This window comes from Nuphar pumila, chromosome 15 (assembly GCF_984573655.1).
Source record: "Nuphar pumila chromosome 15, dmNupPumi1.hap1.1, whole genome shotgun sequence".
In the NCBI taxonomy this organism is placed as follows: domain Eukaryota; kingdom Viridiplantae; phylum Streptophyta; class Magnoliopsida; order Nymphaeales; family Nymphaeaceae; genus Nuphar; species Nuphar pumila.
Genome location: NC_143263.1, coordinates 11,556,531 through 11,583,326, shown reverse-complemented (window position 1 = coordinate 11,583,326; position 26,796 = coordinate 11,556,531). Strand labels below are relative to the sequence as shown.

General features: G+C 37.7%; 1 protein-coding gene across 2 annotated transcripts; it reads left to right on the top strand.

Annotated features, from left to right (window-relative positions):
• Positions 1-6,601: 6,601 nt before the first annotated feature.
• On the top strand, positions 6,602-12,367 carry LOC149814493 (D-Tyr-tRNA(Tyr) deacylase family protein). 2 transcript variants are annotated; one of them, XM_089988897.1, is made up of 8 exons: positions 6,602-6,796; positions 6,918-7,009; positions 9,225-9,291; positions 9,558-9,588; positions 9,703-9,843; positions 11,810-11,835; positions 11,955-12,013; positions 12,095-12,367. In XM_089988897.1, exons 1-8 carry the CDS (start codon positions 6,755-6,757, stop codon positions 12,099-12,101), a joined length of 465 nt encoding a protein of 154 aa, XP_089845023.1. In that variant the 5' UTR covers positions 6,602-6,754; the 3' UTR covers positions 12,102-12,367. The 2 variants fall into 2 exon arrangements, with proteins under 2 accessions (XP_089845023.1, XP_089845022.1); XM_089988896.1 differs by lacking the exon at positions 12,095-12,367 and having other exon boundaries at positions 6,621-6,796; positions 11,955-12,017.
• Positions 12,368-26,796: the final 14,429 nt, after the last annotated feature.

Here is a 26,796-nt window from a genome sequence, read left to right as displayed (position 1 = left end):
TTCTATAGGGTCTAAATTAATGGATTGATAATAATCTCGTGCCCCTATAATTCATCCTTATAAACTTATGAGCTAGAATTATTGCATTAAAGTACCTTGGCCTCATTGTATCGCAACCTTATTCTTCTCTAATAATTGAATATCCTATATGATATATTCTCGTGTGTAGGGATATGCTCACAGGAAGGACCATTTTGAAAGAATTTTTTTTCTTTGAAGAGAACCAGATCAAGGATAATGTTTTTACATGTGATGCATTGACCAAATCTGAGAGCTCGACCCTATGAGCATTGAAGAGCCAATATGAGTTCTCAAGAAGAACTTAGGTTCAAACTCCTTTGACCCGTCTCCACATGATTTTGATAACAAAAGGCATCATAGGATTGGATGAAGAAAACAAAAATAGGGGCTTAGACAAAAACTTTCTTAATATTTTCAACAGTAATAATATGCTCTTGCAACAAAGAGGATAGCTTGGACTCCAGGAGAGAAAACCCCTCATTCTTTTGAATTTTTGAAATATTTCAATTTTTTTGAATTTTCAAAATATTTTTATCTTTTTGAGATTTTTTTTATTTATCAAAAATCTATTTACAGAATATAGGTTTTGAAGGCTTACCTGTGATCGTGAGATGACAATCTATGCAGAATGTCCTTCTCCCTCCATATTGTTGTAATTCGATTCTGACTTGTGGGAGCCTTGCCCTAAGCATACTGATCTTCTCCAGAAGGAGAGAAGGAAGGGCTTGAATTATTGTTTGTCCTTTATGAGCCTAGGCTGAGTTGATGCAAAGGAAGTGTCAAGCCTATATCCTCTGAGGCAACTAAACTCTGTACTGAATTGATGATGGTTGACCCCTTTCTAAAGTGATCCTTCAGGACCCATGAGAGTTTTTTCTTTTTTCCATTCTTTTGTTTAGGCCCTTGTAGCCTAGACCTTGGGTTCTCACTTTAGACATTGTTGGTTGTGACTCTCTTATGCCCTATTGGCTTTTTTTTTCAGTCCCCCCAAAAGTTGGAATCCCATATGTAGAGCAATTTGCCATTCATTTTCACATTTTTGTATATGTGAATATAAGGGGTAACTCTTGAGGTGAAAGTCATTTATCCTTCCTTTTATCATGAAGACCTTGGGCCTTATAGAGAAGTCTATGACTGACACTTGACCCGAACTAGATAATGCCCCATTCATGATTGAGCTTGATGATGTGATTGTTTTCTCCTTCGACCAAACAGTTGCCATGTCTGTTTTTCCCTTAGGTTGGGACAACACGGGCTATATAGGGAGGTCATCCTTTTTGTGATGTTCCTTTTATGCTGTGACGTAGAGGGAGAAACCTTGATGTAATTATTGTCTAGAGGATACAAAAAATTCACACTTATCTGAGGGACTTCCCATGACATTTCTTGTTTCTCTTATGGAATATGTCTCCCTTGTACCCTTCTTCCTCCTTGGCAATAGATTTGGAGAACTAGGGGCATCATAAAGAAACAATTACTGCAGGTGAGTGCTCGTGGAGTACATATTATTGTATTGATGGATGACCCTTATCCCACACATTTTCTTGGGAACCAGTTTTCTCTCATTTCACAAGCCCAAACCATTTCTTTTGTGGTGGTTGTTCTTTATCCACCAGTAGTTCCCCTCTCTATCTAATGTAGTCTTGGATAATGTGCTTCAGGACAAAGCAATCCTCAGTGTCATGACCCATAACTCTATGATATCTGTAATATTTAGATAGGTCCTTGCCCTTCATTTGTGGCAGATCTGACACCTCAGACAACTTGACTAGGTCGTCCTATAATAGTAGATTCATGACCTATAACTAAAGCTGCTCAAACTTGGTGAATATTCAATCTCTGGTCCACTTGGGATTGCCCCCATATCTGTTTTCCTTCGACTTCTTTGGGACCATTTTTCGATTATCTATCTTCTATTCTTTATTATTGTTCTTTTGAGAGTTTTGTTCTGAGGTTCTCACAGTGTTGACCTGGCCTTTAGGTGGATCTGACTTTTTGTATATGTTATTGTCTTTGTTGCTCTTTAGGAACCCATCATATACCTTTCTTTTATTGCCTACTTCAAAAGCGTAGGCTTCTTAATGAGTTCGTCATAGGTTTCAACTTAAAACATATTGATCAGATTGTTTAGAGATTGAGAGAAGTTGTCAATGGCTATCATTAGGGCGTCTTTCTTCTGCTTCAGGTCATATGGTTGGCTTATGGTGGGGAGCGCTTCTAAATTGAAACGAAAATTATCCATGAATATATTTATAACTTGCTTAAATTCTCTAACCTGTTGAAGGTTTAGGGTGGAAAACAATTTCAAAGCCTCTCCCTCAAGACTCTTGGATAACCAGTTGATCACCCTTCTATTTTTGTTTCATTATTTGGCTTCACTCTCCATGAGTAGGGCCATGTGAGTTTTTGGGTCTCCTTTCTAACTGAATGTCAGGAACTTGGGGAAGTATCATCCTCATCGTCACATCCTTCAGGTAGGAAATCCTCCAAGGAGTACTTCCTTCGATCCATATCTATATACCTTATTCTAGCACTTCCCTTACTTTGGATCAGACTTTAAAATACGAGGTTTTGTGGGTTCGTCTTTTGGTAGACTCACCCGTGCTTGAACTAACCAACATGTGGACCTTTATGAGACTAGTGAGGGTGTATTTTTTTGGACCAAACTTTGAAATGTGAGGTCTTTGGAATTCATTTTTGATAGACTCATCTATGCTAGAACTAACCATCTCGTAATTTGCATGAGGACCTTTACAAGACTGATGAGGGTACCAATGTGAGCTGGGCTTGAAGAACATCAGAGCTTTTTCCTTTTTTCCATCATCCATAGACTCATCAGGAATGTGTGTATGAGTCATTTCTTTTTTATCCTCATCGAATATTATGTTTGACATCATATGGGGTAGCATCCCGTATATAGGATTTTCCAAAGTTGGTTCTTTTGGGATGAATTAAATTTGTAGTTTTTGTGTTTTCATTCGAGTATTTATTATACCCCAAGCAATTGGTTTACACATGCACAAACAAGTAATAAAAGATTTTCAAAATTGATAGGTACCCTAATTCTCCTCAAAAGATGTATCCATGGATCTATGAGGTTTCTTCAAGTTCTATGGATCAGGGTTCCCTTTTGGGTCCACACTAATATACCTAAGCTAACAACTTAATGATAATGATGCAGATTTTCTAACTCCAATTATATCATCACCGATATATCCATGCTCATTGCTTAAGAGTACTAGTTGGGGGATCCAAAGATCTAAACAATAAGACAATACATTTTTTAAAATACCCAATAAAAGAAAAGACTTTTATCCTAGGAGAGGGATAAAAATCAAGAGCACACAAAAGAGATGCAAATAAGGTCCCAAACAAACCCTAACTTGCCAGAGGTTGTATTTTTTTTAATTTTATATGTAGCATGAAAATCTTCAACAAGAGTTTCTAAAATATGATAGGCCTAAACTTAATGTTTATGCATGCAACTAATGCAAAATGACTTGTCTTCAAGGTAAAAAGAAAACCCTAAAACAAATAAAATATATGAAAAGCAAGCTAAGAGACTGTACAGAAGTAACGATGGCAAAGGGAGCAGATGGTAGAGCTTTGGGCAGTCCTACCTATGATGGCAGAGTTCAGGATGACAAAAGCCTATGGGTGACAAAGCTTGGGATGACACAACCTGAAATAGGTGTTTGCAGATGACAAATCCTTGCAGATGGAAAAAATACTTGGCAGTAGAGGGGCCGAACAACCAAAATGGGGGCGGTCGTCAGTACCCTGTAGATAGTGGATCCCCATAGACTGAGTGTTTGTAGACAACCAAAAGCCTGCAAGAGTATGTAGACAGCCAAAAGATCGGGTGGTAGAGGGATCGAACGACCAAAAGGGGGTCAGACAACCAAACCCTGCAGACCCTGTATCGGGCGGTAGAGGGTTCATATGACCAAACACTACAGACCCTGTAACGAGTGACAGAGGGTCCAGGCGACCAAAAGGGGGGCGGACAACCAAACCCTGCAGACAACAAAGTATGGATGACAAAATGGGTTTTTGCCATCCAAATTGAAGTAAAATCGAAGTTTAGGAGTTTTGGGTTCATTAGGACCCAAATTTTCTCAAAAATGCAATTCTAACTATAGAAAAGAAAAAAAAATATAGCATCCCCTCATGATCGCCAAAAAATGTTGATAAAAATTTTGAAGTTGGAAAATAATGACTTACTCGGATTTGCAAAATCCTTTCAAAAGATGCGAGGATGCTAGAACTTAAGAGAGAGAGAGAGAGAGAGAGAGAGAGAGAGAGAGAGAGAATATAGCCTTGAGTGATGAGAAAAATGAAAGATGGTTGGGGTTTATATAAGCCCCAACCCAATAACTAGCAATAAAGGCCATAAAGGGCCTTCAATGAGCTCAAAGTAATAATTATAATGGGCATGTGCTGGCCAAATGGCCAGCCATAAAATTCCCAAATGGCTAGCCAAGAGGAGCACCGAAACAAGACAAAAAGGGTAAGCTCATCATCCAAAATGACCCTCTCGAGGTCAAGACTGTCGGACATGGGTTGAAGTTGACCATTAATTGTCCCATGCAAGGACATTGGCATGTCATGGTCAAGGTCTAAACAGATCCTATGGGAGTTAAAATCAAGTTAAAGTCCATTAATGAGACCGTCGAAAGTTGGTTTTAGACTTGGGGCTAAATCCATCCCAAGTACTAAAAAAAAATGTCAAATCAAACCATGCGAGACTGAAATTGAAATCCAAAGCCCAAGTCAATTTCAAGTCTAAAATTCAACATCCAAGATCCAAGATCCAAGTTTAAAGTCTAAAGCCCAAACGGCTAGTCAAGGAGGGGCATCGAAATAAGACAAAAGGATAAACACATAGTCCGAAATGACCTTTTTGAGGTCAAGACTGTCAAATGTGAGTCAAAAGTCAATGGTCAAAATTAGGGGGCGGCTATGAACGTTTGACCATTAATTACTCCATGCAAGGACATTGGACAAGTCATGGTGAAGGTCCAAACAGATCCCATGACAGTTAAGACGGGGTCAAAGCCCATTAATGGGGCCAATCAAAAAACAGTTTTAGACTTGGAGTTAAATCTGTTCCAAGTACTAAAAAGAAAGGTCAAACAATATCGGGCCAGACCAAAAATGAAATTCAAAGTTATGATCCAAATCCAAAATCCAAGATTTAAGATTCAATGTCTAAGGTCTAAGTTTAAAGTTTACTTGCAAGGCCAAGATTCAAACTCCATTAAGGTGTTGCCCTTTACGACAACATCCCACTTAGGGGTGGCAAAACCTGACACGACCCGCCAACCCGACTCTTAGGCGGGTTCGGGTTTGGCAAAAATAAACCCGTTTAATAAATGGGTCGACCCGCCTAACCCATTTATTAAACGAGTCGGGTTCGTGTTAGGGGTATGCCAACCCGGCTGACCCGTTTATTAAATGGGTTAGGCGGGCGGGTCAACACGCAAACCCGACCCACCAACCTGACCCGCTAACCCGCCAACCCGTTTACTCGACCCAACCCGTTTATTAAACCGGTTGGCGGGTCGTGTCGGGTTACCCGTTTAATAAACAGATCGGGTTCGTGTTTGCCACAGCCGACCCATTTAATAAACGGGTCGGGTTCGGGTTGAGGTATGCTGACCCGCCAACCTGCCGGGTTGACCTGCCAACCCGACCCGATTGCCACCCCTAATCCCACTATATAAAGCTTAGTTAAGTTCTCGTAACGTTTAATGTGATACTAAACTAGTAGTTATATAAATGAACTCCGTTAACTTAGTTGAAGGTAGAAAAGATACATTGGAAGCCTAGATAGTTTTGAGCCACAATCCCAACATTTTTTTTTCATCAAACCTGATTTTGCGTCACATCAGTAGGTGTAACCCCACACCACATCCGAGCTGGTTTTACTAACCAGCAATCCGACCCAGACCCAGTCCATTACATATCCTATTTTCCATTTCTTTTAGGTTAGCTAGAGGTGTCAATGGATGGAACATCAGAAAGAAATGTGTGGGGCTGACCCTGCGGAAGAGAAGGTGACTAGAAACAGAGCAAAATCATACATGAAACATTTGTGTGCTATTTGATTCATTAGTGCTAAATGGCCACTGAGCGATTAAGAAGTGCTGATGCATCATCTAGAATCGAGATCGACCGGATCTTTCATAGGGAAAACCATACCCAAGTCTTGTAAGAATTCCATAAATCAGATTTGATCCGCACCCCATAAACTATCATTTCTTTGGCAAATTTTAATTGGCAGTCAGTTTACACTTAGGTTTGGTATGAAATTCAATGAACCATACCTGCATGTTAATGGAACTTCACACTTCCGACCTGAATATTTAATCGGACCTCTTCATTTGTTAGAAAACCCCAACTCTATTGGATCGGATATGAATGGAGAGATCGAGTCATATCCAACCCTTTGACACGCTTATCACCAGCACATCTCAAGCTTCCGGTTGATAGAATAGATTCGTTGGGGTCCCTTCGCATATCGAGTAGTAGTAGGCCCAGCTTCACCCTTACGCTCGGGATGCCTTCTTGGGTTTCGAACTTGAGCCATCCCCTGTTAAGTGTCAAACCATGGTCGTCCCCAACTATATGGCCAGATTTCTTCGTGGGCAGCCCCTACTTTTGGAGTTACAGCGAGTCTCTCTTTCATCAACCGAACAGGGCCACTAACCGGATTGGTGGGGTTGTAGCAATGAGGGCTGTAGTCCAGAGAGTTGCTTCTGCCAGAGTGGAGGTCACACCCTTTCTCTCTTGCTTGGTTTCTTCTTCTTTTTGGTTCCCCCATCGACTAATTTTGGGCAAGAGTTGGAGGGAGAGAAGGTTTTACCATAGAACGTGTGATTGGTTGGGTTCAGGTTGAGGGTCGAACGGTGTCAGAGATCGGTCCAGGCCTCCTGGTTTTGGTGGGTCTTCACGAGAACGACGTCGAAAAGGATGCGGATTACATGTATGCAGATCTCGTTCCATCACCATTCATCATCCTCTGCTTCACCCACTTCTTCTTTTCTCTTTAATTATCAAGAAATTATCGTTTTGTGCCCTTTCATTTTATCCATCGATGCACTTTCATCCTCCTTTTTCCTTTACTGTTAATGTTTCATTTGATGTGGGTGATACTCAAATGGGTTAGTCTTAGCTCGATTGTTCTTGTACAACAATGGGTATTCTTGTTTAGATGGTTTGGAGATTTCTTTGTAAGTGCATAGAAGATTTAACAAATATTAGCATCTCAACAAGAAAAAAGAAAAAGTATGAATGAATAGTGTGAAACGATGGGGATACTTGACGTCCTTGCACCATTCAGAAGTGATGTTTGGAGGTTGGAACTTGGGAATCAATAAGAGAATTTTGACCTTCAGGGGATGTGAAGAAGGTTTGGCCTTGAGACAATGGCCTAGATGCTCGTAACTCCAAATCATTCACCACTATGGCTGTTTATAAGCTTCAATACATTTATATCTTTGTGAAACGTCCGGTTGTGCAATCTAATTCTAGTTTATTTTCCTCCAATTTACAGCAAAATATATCTCCTTCTCAATGTTGTGGACCTTTTTCTTCTCACCTTCATGAATGAATAAAATGGTTTCATGGTTAATTTATGCAGTTGGTTCTATTCCACCACGTCTACTTCTAAAGGATTTACCTTTGCACTGTCAAAGGTGCATTAGAGTGAGCAACAATAGTCACTTGCAGTATTGAATATGCAGATATAACTGATTGTTTGTAACATGTCAATAAGCAGCCATATGTTCATAAGCTACCTTCTAAAACTTGAGCTGTTAAAAGTTGTCAACATTCTTAACCTACTTTGTGCATCACAAACCCATAGCCGCCAGAGCTTGTGGCGACACTCTTTCACCCGGTGATGTTTCCCATAGAGAGGACTCTTAGCAGTGCTTGATCCTTGTACCCAGTGTTATATACTTTAATAAAAACTTTTTGTAAACTTATGTTCCAAACAAACATCTTTTGGTATTTGTGCCACAAAGTCGTATTCATCTCATGTATAGTCAGTCTTTTTTTTTTAAGTAGTTGGGCTTCTGCGCACTAAGAAACAAACAGAAAGAAAACCTTGCACCATCTTATCATAACATTGTTTGATGAAGTCCATGCATCTTCTCAACTGAAGCACCTATGATGTTATCTTGAAATTCATAAGCTCCTTTTTGGCTTTAGTCTTCTAGGACTTATCTAATTAAAGAAATGCCTCCAAGAATTATCAAATTCCTGTGCTTGACCGAAGCCTAAGGGGTTTCCGTATCATGCATTCGCTCATGGTTATCATTAACCAACTTGATGTGAAGAGTACCTTTTGCCATGGTGATCTCAAGAAGTGTATATGGCTCCTTCTTCCTGGTTTATGCATAAGAAGAAAAAACATGTACTCTGCAGATTGTAGAAGGCCATGTATGAGTTGAAGCAATCCCTTAGTACATGGTTCAGGAGGTTTAGTAGGGCTGCCATCGAATTTTGATTCTTAAGAAGTGTATCTAACCATGCTTTATTTGTAACATTTAGGGTCCCATATTGCTGCCCAATGCACCAAAAAGAAACAGAAAACAAGGAATAAAAACCTTCAAATTTGATTTTATTTGTTGGTCTATAGCTAGCTTAGGATCATTAAATATACCAACATGCAATGAATACACTGGAGAAAGATATTAGTTTTATCTTTCAGAAATTTGGTAAAATATGGAAATTATTAAAAGAAAGGACTCATTGCAAATTTTGAATAATACATTAAATGGAAGTAGAAAGGAAATATGTTGTGGAAGTATTGGAAAGTCATGGGATGTTGCAGAAGTTGTAGCAAAATATATATCATATCGAGAGAAATCTATTTTAGATACATTGCTGATAAAATCATGACATGCTAACAAAGTGTTGGTTACACTTTTGAACTGCTTTTTGTTGTTTTTAATTTGTTGACATGAAGCCTTTCACGGAACCATTAGAATAAAATAATGATTCTATCCTTTTCTCAGTTGAGAGTATCTCGCCTCGGGCATGCTGGATTGGTGCTTGCTCTGTATGGAGAATCATCAGATTAAGATGATGAATCTATGTTTTCGTTATTGTGGTATCTCATGCTAGGAATGATGGACTGGTGCTTGCTATTCTACTTCTGTTAAAACAGTCTCTAAATGATTTCAATTTTGCAGCTGCAGAAAGGTATTGAATATGAGGCTTTTTCCAAATGAGAAGAGTGGAAAAGCATGGGATCAAAGTGTAAGATCTTTGTTGCTATCACATGTTTTCATTATCAAATTCATAATTTCCTTAGTAATTTTACCACATAATTCCCAAGAATTTGAAAGTTTCTTTGGTGCTTCTTATAGTAACTAGATTTCCCCATGCACTGAATCCAGTAAAAAATCTTGATTGGCCATATATCTGGTTTATGGCGATGATAAATGAAGTTTTGCTTCATATCAAACTTTTAGTTTAATAAGTTGTGAAGATACTTTCAAAGTGATAATGTCTCTCCTGTGCAGGTTGTGCAGAGGAACTATGGTGTGCTTTTGGGTACTTCAAACTCCACACTTATTTGAAATTAATATATGTTTATTTAGAAGTCAGCCACCTTTTATATATCACATTGATGACCATTTAAATGGCTGATATCTTCTGATTGTTCAGTGAGTCAGTTTACTTTGTATGGCGTTCTGAAAGGAAACAAACCAGATTTTCATGTGGCTATGCCATCCGAGAAAGCAAAGACCTTCTATGCATCTCTAGTAGACAAGTTTTGTAGATCTTATTCTCCTGATGCGATTAAAGGTAATGATTATGTGCTTAGATTGGCATATATACACTAATTACACCAAATAGGATAGGATCATATGGGTATGTTATTGCCTCTAACTATATGTATCTAAATGGAGCTGTAAAAAACTGAATTTACAAATATACCTCGTCTAAGCCATCACCTGACACATAGTCCGACTTTCATGTTAATAAATACCAATCTGAAAAATGACCTGTTTTACCCTTTCTCAGAGGAAAACTTTGGTTTATATTAACTATGCTACCACCATTGTACTAGCAGTGTTACATCATGAACTATGTCACAAAGATATAGGTATGTACGTGTACATGACACCAACACGTCGACAAGTATATATATATTATAATTAAATAATGCGTCTTCTATTAATATAAAATATTTTGTGTTGTTTATTTAAATATGATAATATTTTTTGTGCTTTATATTATTAACTACTTATAAAACATTTTTATATTAATATAATTCATTTAATAAAATATTTTACATTACCTACTTCTAAGTGTATTTTTGTAATATTTTAAGTGATTTAACTACTCTCTCTCTCTATATATCTATATATATACAGAGAGAGAGAGACCTTCTCTTCTCTATCTCATGATGGGACTCATAAAATAAGATAAAAGGTATTGACAAGTTACTTTATCTGACAACCTCTCTTTCTCTCTCTCTCTCTCTCTCCTTTTTTTGACCAATCAAAACATTCATATGGAAAAAAAAATAAAGAATTTGCTTTGGTTTTAAAAACCTCACTCAAACAGCATGGACAGGGTCGGACACGTTTTGGAGCATGTCACTAATGTGTTGTGCACCAAAACATGTCGGACATCTTGTCCGCACATGTCATCAGTGACACGAGCCCATTTGGGCATGTCACTGTGGCATAAATCATGAAATGCACATTTCATGGTTTAGATGATGACTTTTGTTTCTGGTGTCTTCTGTTTTTGTCACTGTATATGATGTAAAATATGCCTTTTTAAATATTAGGAATCCTGCAAATTGTTACAAGTGTGCCCAAAAGCCATGTTAGACGATCTATAGTAACAAAATGCCAATGTATGCCCAAATAATGATGCCAAGTGTATTTTAAAAGTATATTATTTATCATGTTTTCAGTTATTTTATTTATTTTCTGTAACATTGTTGACAATAAGAGTTGATCTACACATGGAAAAGCTATTTTTTACATATATCCACTTTTTTCTTTTCATTTTGAAATATTAGTCTTAGGTTAGTGTCTCCCACTGCTACAGGAGCTGTCACATAAGTGTGGGTGCGAACGGTGTGACAAGGAAGTGCCAAAGAACTTAGGTGCAGGGGTGCGGATATATATATATATATATATATGTGTGTGTGTGTGTGTGTGTGTGTACTATAAATAAAATTGGACTTGGTTATGGTTAACTGAGTCTAGTTTTGGTCGGATCTGGATTCCGGTGCGGTTGACTGTACCTGACACTGCAGAAGCCATGTCCTAGTGTCTCACCCGCACGGATGTGGGTGCGACGCGGGTGTGGTTACCTTTTATAAGTGTCCGTGTTACATAATAAGGAGATAATATCTGCAAAGATGTCATAGTTTCTGAAAGTTGTCTCTCATCCCTTTTTTCACTTGTTTCATTCTTCTGTTGGAATCATCGAATAAAGAAGTATCATGGAACTAATCCCCTATAAGGCTATAAGTTTAAATAGAAAGACGAGAACATGGATGTAAGCACTATAGAGGAATGCAACTTCATTTTCACATATGCCGTCTGAAGCATGGGATCTTAATCCATTAAAATGTATAAACTCAAAGTGAAACAGGATTTGACATTTATATTTCAACGGGGATATTTACTGATAAAAAATCTGAAGTTTCCCTTTCTGATGTAACTTTATATTTTCTTTTAGCTGCACTTGTTCAATTTGTTTTGCTTATATGGTCTGATTCTATGTTTTGTTTGTTTTTATGGTGCAGATGGTGTATTTGGAGCAATGATGAAGGTAGTATTCCATTGCTAGCATTTTAAAGCGAACCATCCTTTTGTTCTACATTTCTCTGGTCATGTTGGTTTTAATCATGTGCATCATGTTTTAATATTGTTCATTTATTCTTGTTGAAGGTTCATTTAATAAATGATGGTCCTGTCACGATGAAACTTGATTCTTCAAAACCAGAAAAGTGAGTATACACCAACCATATCCAGGAAATTGCTGTCCAGAGTTTCTAGTGAGGTCAGGGAAAAACTTTGCTCAAATGCAGGGATTAACACTGAAGAACAGGAATCATTATGATGACAGATGAAAAGCTTAAAAATGATCCACAATATCAGATTTAGGTTCCAAAGATCTGGTGAAATGATAAGGCTCCACAAGATTGTTGGTTAGATTAGATATTTGGCAGGTCGGCAATCGTCTTCTGTCATACAGATACAGGTTTATCCTGCTTGAGATTAGCTTCTGTTGTATTGCTGCAAATCACTGTTATTATCTATACATTTGAGCTAATATTTATTATTTCAAGGCGTCCTACAGATACTATGTTTTATGTAGCTAACTTCTTTTGCTTTTGATTTCTCATTAATGACCAAGTGGGGTATAAATCGGTAAGGAAAATTGTTTTCTTTTTTACTTTTGGGTCTCTTAGAAAGTCTCTTACTGCATGTTTTCTGCTATTAAACTGCCCATTTCATTTTTATTTACATAATTTTGACTCCTTTTTCCCAACAATTTACTAAAGCTTTCCTTTGTTAATATAAATTTGGTAAATCAATTTGATATAGTTTGCTTCAATTTGGTAAATCTGATTGAACCACTGGTTCAATTTATTTGGTAGTTTTAACTCAATTCCTTTACAAGAATTGGAGCAGTGCATATTTTGACCGGATGGGGCTTGCTTTCGCTGCTTACAGCACCTAGTTATGAAAGCCAAAGGGCAGAAATCAGTCTGTGTGTGGTTGACAGATTAATAGACCTGCTATGAGTATTACAGACCAAGGTTGACTCTCTTTCAATGCTGATATCATCAAACACTAAATATGAATACTTCTATGAATAGGTTTCCTACTCTCACACAACAAGGTGGTGCATATCGGTGCTGGGATTTCAATTCCTAGTAGTGGGACTTTATCAGCAGATTTCTCTCAGTTTGTAGGTTGGCAGCCATGGGCCAGCAATCATCCTGAGATACCAGAATTTGAAATCATGGAAAAATAATATGCAATGACAGCCATATAGGAAGTCTACCACAATTGATTCATGTAAACCATTTATGTTAAACAAATTCCTTGTTCAACCCCGGGCCTCTCCAATGTGCTTGGTGTTTTTTCACAGCAACATACGGATTATCCTACATCAGCTTTATGTGCAAACAGGCCAACAGATCCGGTATGATGATTAATTTTTTGATGAGGAAAACCCCCATCACCGACCGCACATTGGCTGGCCTCCGGTTGGTAAAACCGTTGAGGCTCCCCCTGCCCACTGGGGATTTCACCCACTACTAAGATTAACTGTGATCATGTCTATTGTTTTTTGCATGAGTAAACACGAAAATGGGTTGGATATGATTCCAAACCAGATCCAATTTAGTTACATTTTCCCAAATCTGGATCCAGATCCAATAAGACATACCCACACGTGTACTGGGCCTGATGATACTCGGTTTAGGATTACCCATATCCAACAATGAGTATAATCTGCTGCCCTAGACAAAGCTCTAAAACTTAATATGTGAGAGCTTTAGCAGATGAATGAATGTGGATGACCGCAACCTGAAAATGGGTGTTCATGTCTAAGGGTGCAAACAGATGGGACCATGGCTGATCCGAAGCAGAATCAAAATTTTAAGCAGTTGTCTAGATCCAGTAACAGATGGTTGGAAACAAGTTTTGGATCCAAACTAATTTTAGATCCACTTTCTTTAGAGCATGAAGGCTTCCCCTCTTCAAATAGAGGATTACAATGCTAGAAGCATTGCAAGACGCTCAGCCTAATGTGCTCTACAAGCAAGATTAGCCTCTAGTTGAACATACCCAAGCAATTGTGGGCTTGGATCATCTGCTAAGGGCGACTTGTGAATATCACCAAGCTGATGGGATGTCACAAATTTGAAACCCACGGGTGGAAGGTCGAAGCATGCTGTACTCCCTGGTGGGCAGGGGAACCCCAAGGATTTTACCAACCGGAGGCCAGCGAACATGCCCTTGGTGATGGGTATTATTAAGTGTAATACATAAAAAAAATATATTTTTTAAGTATAATATGTAAAGTTACATATATTCCATGTATAAATAACATAAAATATTTTTACACGAGCAGGCTCATGTTCCGCTCATCTAATTCAAGGACAAGCCGAGCTTGAGCTAGACTTGGCTAAACACGAACACGAGCCAAGCCACGAGCTCAATCAACTAGTAAACGAGCTGAGTCTGAACTGTCCTTGTTCGATTTGTTCGACTAGTTTAGCAGCCCTACTCATAATGCATTTAAAACTTTACAATACAAAGTATTGTGGGCCGTTGATTTTTAGTGATTTAAAAAATGCATCTAAATATCGAAAATTCATAATCCAAAACTTGTCACTCACTAAATGAATGATAAGAATCCAATATGTAAAGTCCGATTGATGAAAAACTCGATCGTTAGAAAAGAAACTCCGTCCATTATCATCAATTGTAGATTTTGTACCTTTCTTTGGTTGAATGGTCCTCCTTCCCTATATATATATATATATATATATATATATATATATATATATATATATATATATATATATATATATATATATATATATATATATATATATATTCAAGCTCTATATGGTTGATTCAGCCTGATGTATCTGAATCAGCCGATTCAGTAAAAAGGGTCTTTTGATTTTAGTCATCCATCTGATTTGATATTGACAACACTGCTAACTTGAACTCAAAAGTTGAGTTCCATACCGCAAGGTTCGCCCAAGTAGTAGCAGGCTTGGGGAGAAGGTCTGACCCTTTCCTCATATGTTCAACTCCCACCAGGTGTGTGGGTGCTTTGACTGGTGGGCTGTGCAGGGCTTGGGTCTTCGAGACCCCACCTGGAGATTACCCACTTTGTTGGAAAACTTCATCATAAAAATAAATAAAATAAATAAAGTTGAGTTCCATCACGTCGGCTGCCAACATACCAAATCCATAGCCATTTTAGAGATAAAGGTGAAGGACGTTTTGGAGAGAAAACCTTTATAATTTTATGAGGCAGCAAATTGCTGTCATAACGTGCAACTCGTGTCTAGGTGTGTCAACGGCGTTTACCTGGACATGACCCCAACCAAACTCTATAGGGTCTGGGTATGGTAATAAATAAGAATTATCAATTAAGACCCAGGTCCAGACCTGAAGGTCCGATTAATACGTGGACCCGAGTATAGTTTGTGAAATTTTATACCAGACCCAGATTCGACCTGAGTTTCATTTAAGATCCACAAATTTTTAATGTAAAAAATGATAAAGAAAATATGGTTTTACCAGGTATGGTCCGGTGTGGTTCATGTAGTTCTTATCGGGTCTGGGTATGGTTATTCTTATAGTGGACCAGATTAGACCTGAGTTCAAACTTGATATCATACCCGAAAATAGGGTCCAAGTCTGGTTCTACTTGGGTCCGAACTAAACCCGACCTGTTGTCATCCCTACTCGTGTCTCAAACTGATAAATAGGTCGAGATATCATTTTGGTCTTTTATGATGTAGATTCAAATAACTTGGGCTATATTTGGAACCCTTGAATGGGCAGTTGTCTTGTAGTATCTACTATGCTTCCGTACTCCCTTGTTGTTTGGGAGCAGTGACATTTAGTGATGCACACAAGCAGAGCTTGGCATGTTCAAGCTTGGCTTGCCCAAGTAAAGTGGTGTCCAGGCTTGGGCTGAGCTTGAACCACTGGTGTTCAGGCTCAACTCATGCCAAGTATTGAGCCAAGTCAAGCTTAGTCTGGGCTTGGTCAGGGCTCACCAGAGAGAGAGAGAGAGAGAGAGAGAGAGAGAGAGAGAGAGAGAGAGAGAGAGAGAGAGAGAGAGAGAGAGAGAGAGCCGAAAGAAATTCAACATTACCACTCATGAAGATCAAAAAAATGTTAAACCCATGAACTGAACAAGAGCAAAACCCAAAACAAATAAAGAAAGCATAAGAGAAAAAGAACATCAGACATATAAAATGGGCTCACGCTGGAGCCGCTTGCCCAGATTGCGGCAAAAGAGAGGTAGCATCAGTAGGAGGGAGCGAAAGATCACTAAGATGCATACGCAAGATCGCATAAACATCTACCAAGATTTTATGCACCAAGTTTTGAATGTTAATCGGAATTTGACGAAAATGAGCATCGTTTTGCGCCATCCAAACAAACCACCAAGAAGTAAGCAACCATGTCCGCCAGATGAACCTCTACCTTGTGTTGCGTCTAATACAAACCAGGCCCAAGATTAGATCTAGCACAAAGGACTCCTCCTTAACAAACACTTCTGGATGCCTCCAGGTCCTGCTAAAGAGTTCCAAAAATATTGGGCAAGACCAGAACAAGTGAAACGTAGATTCTTCTATAGCTTGACGAAGCACACACCAACTCGGGAGCTGAATGCCCCACTTCTTTAAATTACTGTGGGTCTGGATCCTATCGTGCAAAATTAACCAAGCTAGGACTCAAGAACGGGGAGAAGGACCCTTTGCCCAAAGCACATCCTTGGGCAACCAATCAGCCCCCGAGGAGAGCAATGATCTATAGAATTTTTTGCTGAGGAACTCTCCGCTTGGCGCCAGCGCCCACTGCAACCATTGACCAAAATTTCTGGAGAGAGAGAGAGGCGGAGATCGAGCTTATCCATCTGTTGGTTCAGCTCGTTTACCCATCATGAGAGGGTGATCACCTTGATGAATTGCTTGCTCCGTTGGACAACAGGCCAGTTCTTATAGTCATCCAGGAATTTGTTGGAGGGTATTGATGGAGTGGGAGGCCGTGAGCTTTGAGGCAACAATGAAAAGAGAGACGTGTTTGTGTGTGTGTGTGTGTGTGTGTGTGAGAGAGAGAGAGAGAGAGAGAGAGAGAGAGAGAGAGAGAGATGGGACTTGGGAGAGAAGGGGCGGTGGGCTCGAAATAGAGAGATGGGAGAGAAGGGGCAGGGAGGTCGAGATGGGGGCCTCAAGGTAGTTGCATGGGAGAGGGTGACGATATTTAATATATATTGTATAATTAATATATTTTTATATTTATATTATATAAAATTTGAATACAAACCAACCCTTATTGAGCCTACCGAGCTTTATCGAGCTCGGTAGGCGAATCAAGCTTGGCTTGTTTGCTCGGCCGAGCCTTGAAGCTTAGTTCAAACTTGGTTTATTTACAGGATGAACCAAGCTTGAGCTGGCTCGGTTAGTTGTGCATCCCTAGTGGCATTGCTGAAACAATGAATTGGGACTGGTGTTGGCATGCCCAACACCACATTTCAACTCGAGGATGTTTTTTGGCAACTCCATCTCTCAACATCACACATCGCAAAACGATATTTTGGTAATACACAGAAACCATGTTTTCATCCCATTGCAAGGCTCTCAAACATAGCTTAATGTATTTAATATATTTAGGTGGATGGTGTAGTTTTCTCGCTCCTTCGGCTGTTTGGGAGCAGTGCATTGTAGTTTCTTCAACACCCTCTGTTGTTTGGAGACAGTGGTGTTGCTAAAACATTGCGTTTGGAATGCCCAACTCCCCAATACCACATTTTGGCAATTATCGTATTATGAAAACCCCATATTTTGACAAGACATAGAAATTGTGTTTTAGGCTATGTTTGGAGCTTTGCAATGGGATGAAAATACGGTTTCAGTGTATTGCCAAAATATCATTTTGCCAGCGTGTTATGTTGAGAGATGGAGTTTTCAAAAACATCCTCTCGTGAAAGGTGTTGACATGTGGTGTTGGGCATGCCAACACCAGTCCCAACACATTGTTTCAGCAATGCTACTGCTCCCAAACAGCAAGATATTATGGAAGCATGGCGGAAACTACAACACAACTACCAATTCAAGGCTCCCAAACATAGCCTTAACCCCAATGTCCGACTCCCAAGCACACTGCACTCTAGAAGCCTCACTTGGTCAATCTGGGTCCGAAATAACTAGTCATGATTTGATATAGTTCTAAACAGAGGGTCTTGCCAAACATGAAGGAATGATCAGTTCAATTAATATAGTAGTTGGACGATGCTGCAAGCACATTTTATAGAGTGCATCTTGTATTTTCAAGATGGTGAGTCTGTCTTTCATTATAGACAGTTTTACAGTAAATTTTGATTTTTGTACCCTTTTCATATCTGCCAATCCAAGAACTTATGCTCTTAAAGAGTGTGGGCCACAACACCTAACGATCTGTCGCTATTGCCATCATAATTTTCTATTATTATTCCCATTATGGTCACCAACATTCATCACCAGAATTGCTCTGGTGTGATGTGGATATGGGTTTCAGTTGTCTAGCATGTGTCCCATAATATGCTAAGAGCTGTCCTTTTAACTCCTGTTCCCTTTGAAAAAGAAAGGAAATATTTTCAAATAACATAACCTTGATGCTGATAAACTAACTGAATAAATCCAACAGAGGGCATTCAAGTTCAGCTCATTTCTTGTGTCGAGCAGAGCTCAGCTTGAGCTCATGAAGAGTCCAAGCTAAATGAGTCGAGGGCGAGCTAGCTCATTTGAAAAAAAAAATACTATTTTTTTTTAAAACTGAAAACAATAGTTTGGACACTAATCTACTGTAAACTGGCTTATTTACAAAATAAATAATTGTTTCAAACTTGTAAAAAATAGGATTTGAATGCTAAAATTATTGCTTGCAAGCCACACATTTCAACATCCATACTCGATTATATAAAATATATGCAAAATATATTTATTATTAATTAGCAAACCTATACGATCCCAACCAAGCTTATAAAAGCCGAACTGAGCTGAACATGGTTGTTCATGTTCGGCTTGCCGAGCCTACTGTTTCACCAACCCTAATCATAAATCCGATTCTCAGGAAAATCATTGAAGGAAAAAATCTCAAATTATTGTCAAAATCAAGTTTTTCTTGAGTTTAAAATAGTGGCATATATAAAAACATAAATTACATAAAAATATAGTCGACATACAAAATAATGTAAACTCATCTAAGGTTTTAATTTTAAGCTTCAATATCAGAATAGAAGCACACTCTATAAACTGGAACAACCAAATAATCTATCTTCCAGATAACGTTTCTCCCAAACCACTCATCAGATCAAGGTGATCTTGATGGCATTGGAAACCTAACATTCTAATCTATCTCTATTCTTTTTTTAATTTTCTTGATTTTAGTGCATGTGGATGAAAAGTAGCATAAAATAGGCAAAAAAGGTACAACTACGTCTGTTTCAATCTATAGGCTTCTATTCTGATTTTAGAATATAGAAACGGGAGCCCTAGAGGGGTTTTCGATTTTAACTCAAAATAAGAAAGTTCTAGGCCTATGTCTCAGCTTTTCAACGATTATAAAAAGTATAAAATTTTGATAGCGGATCAGAGACATACAAATATGAAAATAGAGATTGTTCTGCAAAAAACAATCACATATTTTAGAAAAAAATCATATATATTTAGGAAATATCATATGTGAAGGGTAAAATGATCTTTTTAAAATAAGATATTTATGATTTTAGACATGAAGAGAATAGTAAAAATTATGAGGCATTTTAAAAAATGCATCATATTTGTCATATAGTATGGTTATTTTATATATAAAATTCCACATGCCTATGAGAGACACCTTCATGATAATTAGTGTAACAGTTGATATCATAAATAATTTCATAGCATGTAAGTTATGTCCCATAATTAGATTTTTAACCCTTTGTGTTGCACATGATATAAAAATGAAAATCAGATAGTAGTGGTTTTGCCTCTATGTGATATGGATGCTGATTGTATAATGTCTTTTTGAGACATGTGAGTCCGTTGTGACTCGAATATTTATTAATAAAAATCTTATGAGGTACACATGAAAAATATGAAGAATGTGTGATTAGCATATGAGTAACATTAGTGTACAATGATAAGCTCACAAATATGAGAAAAGTTTGTGACACTATTAACGGCCAAGTGAGAGATGTTGGGTTGTTGTCATAAGGTGAACAGTAAGAGAGGCCACCTCTAATGGTTACATGTCTCTCTTAAGAAAATTAGGTTATGCAATATGTGACTGAGATATATAATCCTATAAGAACTCTATGGGTGTGACTCTTGAGATGGAGTGTTTCTCCATAAGACAACCATTCCAAGGTGTGGCTCTTAAGATTAAGGGGTGTTTCTTCGTAGGATACGACCATTCTGCCCCCCTTTTCTATTACTACATAAGTCATTCAATATGATGGTTGAAGATATATAAAAAGCTTTTAAGCATACAGGAGGTGCTAGAGGTTGTGAGTATATTACTGTCCTTGGTGATTCTTTGCATAACAGTGAATGCCTTTCTATTTGTGATCACCCACTTCCCTAGTTCCATTATATCATTATATATATAGTGATGCGTAGCTGCTCACTCGTTAGGTGCTCAAACGAAGGTCATCACAAAAAAAAAAAACTTTTACTGACGCTATTTTAGCACCCTTAAAAGTGTCCTCTAAGACTTTTACTGGCTTTAAACCAATAAAAGATTTTTCTATGCAAAATGACGTTGAGCGTCATGAGTGACTTCCGTTTGAGCACCTAACGAGTGAGCAACTGCCAATTTTTATATGTATGAGTGTTTCTATGGTGGTGGTGGTACACATTTGATTTACGTAGATTTAAGCTCCAAGAGAAAAAAAATCTAATTATTGGATCATGTTTAGCATGCGTTATTTATTATTTTCATGTATTAAAGTTGACTCAAGTACGATGTTTTATATCATTTTTAAATTACCCTCATTTTTATGAATTGTCAAACATTGATTTTCACCATCTCAAAAATGAAATCTTATGCTATATTAAACATAGTAAAACCTTCTCATATAGTAAATAAATCATGCTAAATCCATATGTACGGTTAGATTTACCATTTAGTGGCTAGATCTGTGCAAACAAGAGTGTACCACACCGTATTGTAGTACATATACTTTTCCTATATATATATATATATATATATTCTGATTCTTTAAAAAGGTCATCTGTTTACATACAATTTCAAACCAATTTAATCTTTTTTCTGGAAAATTGATTCAATTTTGGAGTCGATTCTGACAACATTGCTAGCTAAGACTGTAAATGGATTAGATACAGGCTGGATCTTGTTAGATTTGAATCTGAATCAAAATTGTCCAATGTAGATCCTAACGAAATCTAGATCTAAAATGGTAGGACAAAATCTGTATCCAAAACATGTGGTAATACTGGATCTAATAAAAATAAAAATAAAAACTATGCTCTTTAACTGTAAAAAAATGAAATCAAATTAGATTTTGATTCAGACCTGAATTAGATCCGGCCTAAAATATTGAACAATTGGAATCCACAATCAGATCTTAGTTTAATGATCCAAATCTCTAAAAATATGTCAGATTTGGATCAGTTATTAGATCATAAATATTCAATCCATTTGCAGCCCTAGAAGTTTCACTATGGACTCAATCAACCCAAAATCCTTGGATTTTTAGGATTTGTTTGTAAAAAGGCTGAATTTGCAACATACATGTTTGGTAACCTCTCACGAAATTCAGAATCTCATAAAAAATGAGAGAATGGATCTCGTTTGCACAACTAACCAAACATCCGAAAATGAAAATGAGAAACTGAATGTGATTTGAATCACATTTGGAGTGAATCTCACATGATTTCAGATCACAAAATAGAATATGTGATTTGAAATCACGACTCCAAATCACAGATTCCGCATGTGTGTGCACTCGTGCCAACTTGCTGGGATCATTTTCCTAGTAGGCAAGTGGACTGTCGCAAGGATTTACAGTCCAATCAATGGGGGCTCAACGTGGTTGGTAGGAGCTGTCAGTGCACGTCTTCTTGTGGTGGGACCTTGCAGGTTCAAACCCTAGCGATATGTTGAATAATAACTGGTGGGAGTCTGCCTAACCCCAGCTTGCCTTTCAAAAAAAAAGGATTTACAATCCAAGCAAGGACCTGTCCATGTGGGTTTTGAACCATATCCTATTGTACCCATAGGCCTGTATCAAATAGAGTTAATTAATTGCTTTAAGTGTAATAAAAAAAAGGACTCTCAACTTACGATGGAATTCCCCATTGCATGAGCTTCAATTAGTTAAGTTGGTTACTTCAATTTAACTTCAGGATTTTTTGTGGCAGATCAAATTTAACCTAGGTTTGGTAATGCAAATGGACTAGACCTCTTCCCCCCAATCCAACCCAGATCTGATCCCATTGTTGAATATAGGCAACTATTCTCAATAATCAGGGTTGAATCTGATAAATGCACGTATGGTCTGGTCATGTCAGATCCAGATCTGGTTCAAAACAACATAAAAGTTGGCCCACTTGCCTTTTCCAACATAAAAACAATGCCTATCAGTTAATTAACTCGTTTTTGGATCTAATGTGACAAGATTGGAATTGGATCCAAAAACTTCCTTATAAGACTCAAGTTTGAGCCAGATCCAAATCCATGCATTCCCCAATTAGGCTGCCTTAGCTTAAGCATGATCCAACCCATGTTGACCGATTCATTTTCATTACTCGGTGTGGATCCAGCTACCTCCCAACATCCATCCATGCATGAAAATTTCTCCACAGAATGGTCTTGGCAAGTCTTATAGGTTAATCTGAACCATAGTCACAAATCTTGTTCTCAGGAAAATGCTCGAGGGAAAATCTCTTGATATTTTGAAACAGTTTCTTCCTAAAAAATTTCAGGAAAATACCAGTTTATATAAATGTATAAAATATACAAAACAAAAAAAAATTAAGTAATGTAAAACTAGAGTGTGAATCCCATCATTTGATATAGGATAGGTTCCATCTTACATTCAATCCTAGCCATCCAATCAATGGCTAGGATTGGTCCACATTTTCACCTCGATGTGGACTGATCCTAGCCATTCAAATCCTTCATATGGACAGCTAGGATCCACATAGGATGGGATTCTTTTTGTAAAAACTAAGCATCGACTTACAAACATAATATTTTGTTTTTTTTTAAACGGGTGATACTTTGAAAATATCATACTTTTCTCGTTATAATATCACCCTTTAAAAATATCATTCTTTTATCATGTTATTCTAAAAAAGTTGGCAATATTTGTGACTATGATCCAAACCAAAGCCAAACTCCTCCCAGGGAGGATCAAAGAAAGCATTGAAAGTTGGAAGTCTAGTTTCTAGTAAGAGCAAGACAATGAGGTAAGTTTTTGTAAAGGATTCACACACTCACAATAAAGAAACCAAACAGAAGCGCACACACTCACAAACGATTTACCTGGTTAGGGCATGACCTACATCCATAGGTAACCTCTCTCTCTTTGAATTGACGTTGAGAGAAGATGAGCCTCTTCCTTTATATAGAAGTGACGTACAACCATGAGTGGATTGAACTCTATAATTTCTTATCACTTTAGAGTCTTGAGACTCAATTTTTAAAAGAGGTTTATCAAGCATGGACTTCTTCTCAACAAGAGTCTTATCCTTGAAACTCTCCACACTGGAAGCTATTTTAATATTGGATCGAATATTGAGTCTATCATCTTAATATGCCTAGCCAATCTCCATGAGATTGAGCTTGTTTATGAAATAATTGAACTTAGGCTCTGCCAACAATTTAGTGAGGATGTCAGCCAATTGATCTTGAGAAGAAATGAAATGCACATTGATTTCACCTTTAGAAACCTTTTCTTGAACAAAGTGATAATCAATCTTAATATATTTAATTAGAGCATGAAATACTGGATTGACAACAAGATATGTGGCTCCCAAATCATCATACCACAGAGTAGTAGTTTCTTCGAGAACAACATTCAACTCTGTCAACAGCTGCTTGAGCAAAACTAGCTTAAATACTGCACCTACAATTGGCTTATATTCTGTACTGGATCAGGCAACGGTGAATGCTTGGTTGAACGAGATATTAAATTTATTCCCATAAACGTTAAGTAGCCACTTGTAGACTTGCGATCATCTGGACACCCTGCCCAGTCAATATCAGAGTATGCAAATAGATAAAAAAAAATTGAATTTCTTGACCTGCAGATCAAAGTTGATGGTTCTCTTAAGATACCTCAAAATTCATTTTACATGAGTCCAATGATGTTGGGTTGGTACGTGCATGAATTGGCAAGCTTTATTAACTGAGTACGCTATATCTACTATGGTGAAGGTGACATACTATAAAACCCTAATGATGCTACTGTACTGAGTGGCATCTTGTAACAAATTTTTCTCATGTCTAGAAAGGACAATATTTGGTGCAACCAGAGTAACCATAGGCTTGCAAGTCTGCCATATCTATTTTGAGCAAAAAATCCAAAATACATTTACAACTTTTCTAAATAAACATAAAGCCTTTCAAATCATGTTAAGGAGCCTCTTTTACTTTATAAAGAGCACAATTTAGTCTGCACACTAAGTCAAGGTGTCTCTTATCTTCAAAGCCTGATGGTTGACTCATGTATACTTCTTCTTTTAAAACACAAAGACATTATTGACATCTAACTGGTGAATAGGTTAGCCCAAACAGATTTCAATAGATAACACCATCTTGACTGACGTGGGCTTAATAACCGAGCTACAAGTTTCAAAATAGTCAAACCCTTCTTGTTGACTATACCCATTGGCAATAAGACGAGCTTTAAATCTGGCTATGGTTTCATCTGTATGCAGGACCCGATGGTATTTCATGGGCAATGTGAAACTAAGTCAAGCTTATGCTATTTGAAAACATCTCTTCTGTTCTCTCCAAGGGCAATAAGAACAAAGGGACTCCTTTGGATAAGATAATATAATAATATTTGGCCCATTTTCATGTGGGTGGAGCCCAAATCCTCATTAGCAGGGTAGTTTTGGTGATGCTGAATGTTGGTGTACCATAATGGCCATAATAATGGAAAATTATAACTGCATCAGATTATTGGGCGCTGTGATCATCATTCTCTTGAAAATTTATTGAAATGGGGCAACTTGGTGTCTCTTGTCCAACTGTGCAAGACAATCCATGCAATACTGCATCATATATTGTGGCTGCAATTTTATCCAGCATTAATGGATCCCCCTAGAATTCGTTCCTGTTTCTCAATATGTAAGGCAACACCGTCCAATTTAGCATGTGTACGTGGGGTCTAAAACATGCCCCCAATGTCATCATCGCTTTGATAGGTAAAGGGTTCCTCTCTCTCTCTCTCTCTTTATATATATATATATATATATATATATATATATATATATATATATATCATGGATTCCAAATTTACGAGTGAAAAGCATGATATATTTTCTCTAAAACCCTCCAAGTGTTCTACAAGCTTGGTTGAGGAGAGCTTGACCCTTTAATAATGATTTTGCAGCATGCAGATAAGTTTTTCTTGGGGATAAAAAATCAATGCCCTATAATGCACCAAAATTTTATCCTTAAAACATTCATGTTTTTACGTCAAATCTGGGGGTCAATTCCGATAAATAGACCAAGCTGAACAAATCTATGGAGTCAGATTGGTGAACACTCTTAGATTGCAAGCAGGCTGTGCATTTTGCAAACCCATGGGGGATCTGAGTCCGGATCAGGTGCAATATGATTGCACAAAAATTTGTGCATTAAGCACCCGATCACCCTCCATCAGGTCTTGGGTCCCACATCTGACAGGCCCTGTCCCCAAGATGGAGGGTGATCAGGTGCATAATGCACAAATATTTGTGCAATCATATTACTCCTCATCTTTTCACGTCCGATCTTATATATACATCGGAATAATATGATCCAAGCATCAACTTCTGCTAGCCCAAACATGTAGATCTAAAGGGTCAAAATGTGCAAAAAAAACATTAAAAAATAAAAATATAATCTTTTTACTAGAAGGTAGCAAACATTTAAACATTATATATGTATGTAGAGAGAGAGAGAGATTTAAATGGGGAACCACGTGTGTCTCTTTCCTGTCTCTCTAAGAGGCCTTAACATTGTTACTGTTGGGCCAACCCGTGTTTGTGTTGCTTTTTTTTTTTTGCAATAAATCAAACCCGATCAAGTCACCTTCATTTTGACACCACCACCGCTTACATAATTTTAGCAATCTTCCGGACAAGATTGAAAACGACAGATTTTTGTTATAAATCTCAAACCGAACGAATTGACCACGCGATATAACTACCAATTAAGCACCAACAACCAGACTTTCATGTGAATAAACGGAGGCCCACCTTGAAAATGTTGATTGTAAGAAACCCATATATGTTAGTAATGATACGGTGCACCTACTTCCTTTATTAGTTATTGGATCTTTTGAGATCCAACGGCTGTGATGCATGCAGAAATATAGTTGCTTTCACTTTAAATATGCATAACATACCTTAAATGACACACACACTCATCATTTCTCATGCAACTGCCTTAAAATTCTCTCTTTCTCATATTTTTTCACTCTCTCTCACAAATAGACACCGTGGTGGATATTGAACATGAACATGGATAATGGATGATAAGGTGGTCACCATTTGGGCATGGGTAAGGACCATTCACTACCTACTGCAAAATAGTTAATATATATAGCCCTTTAAATCTTGAAATCATCGAGGCTGGCCCAACAATGGGACAATAATTTTAACTCACCTCCATTCCACTTTCATAAACTATCTCAATAGTCCATTCTTCCATACAACTATCATGGCAGTAGTTTGACCAAATTTAAACACGAATCTGCAACTCCTATATCCCAGCTATGAAATCCGTCCCAAGCATAGCTGAGTGATTGCAACATGTATGTGTT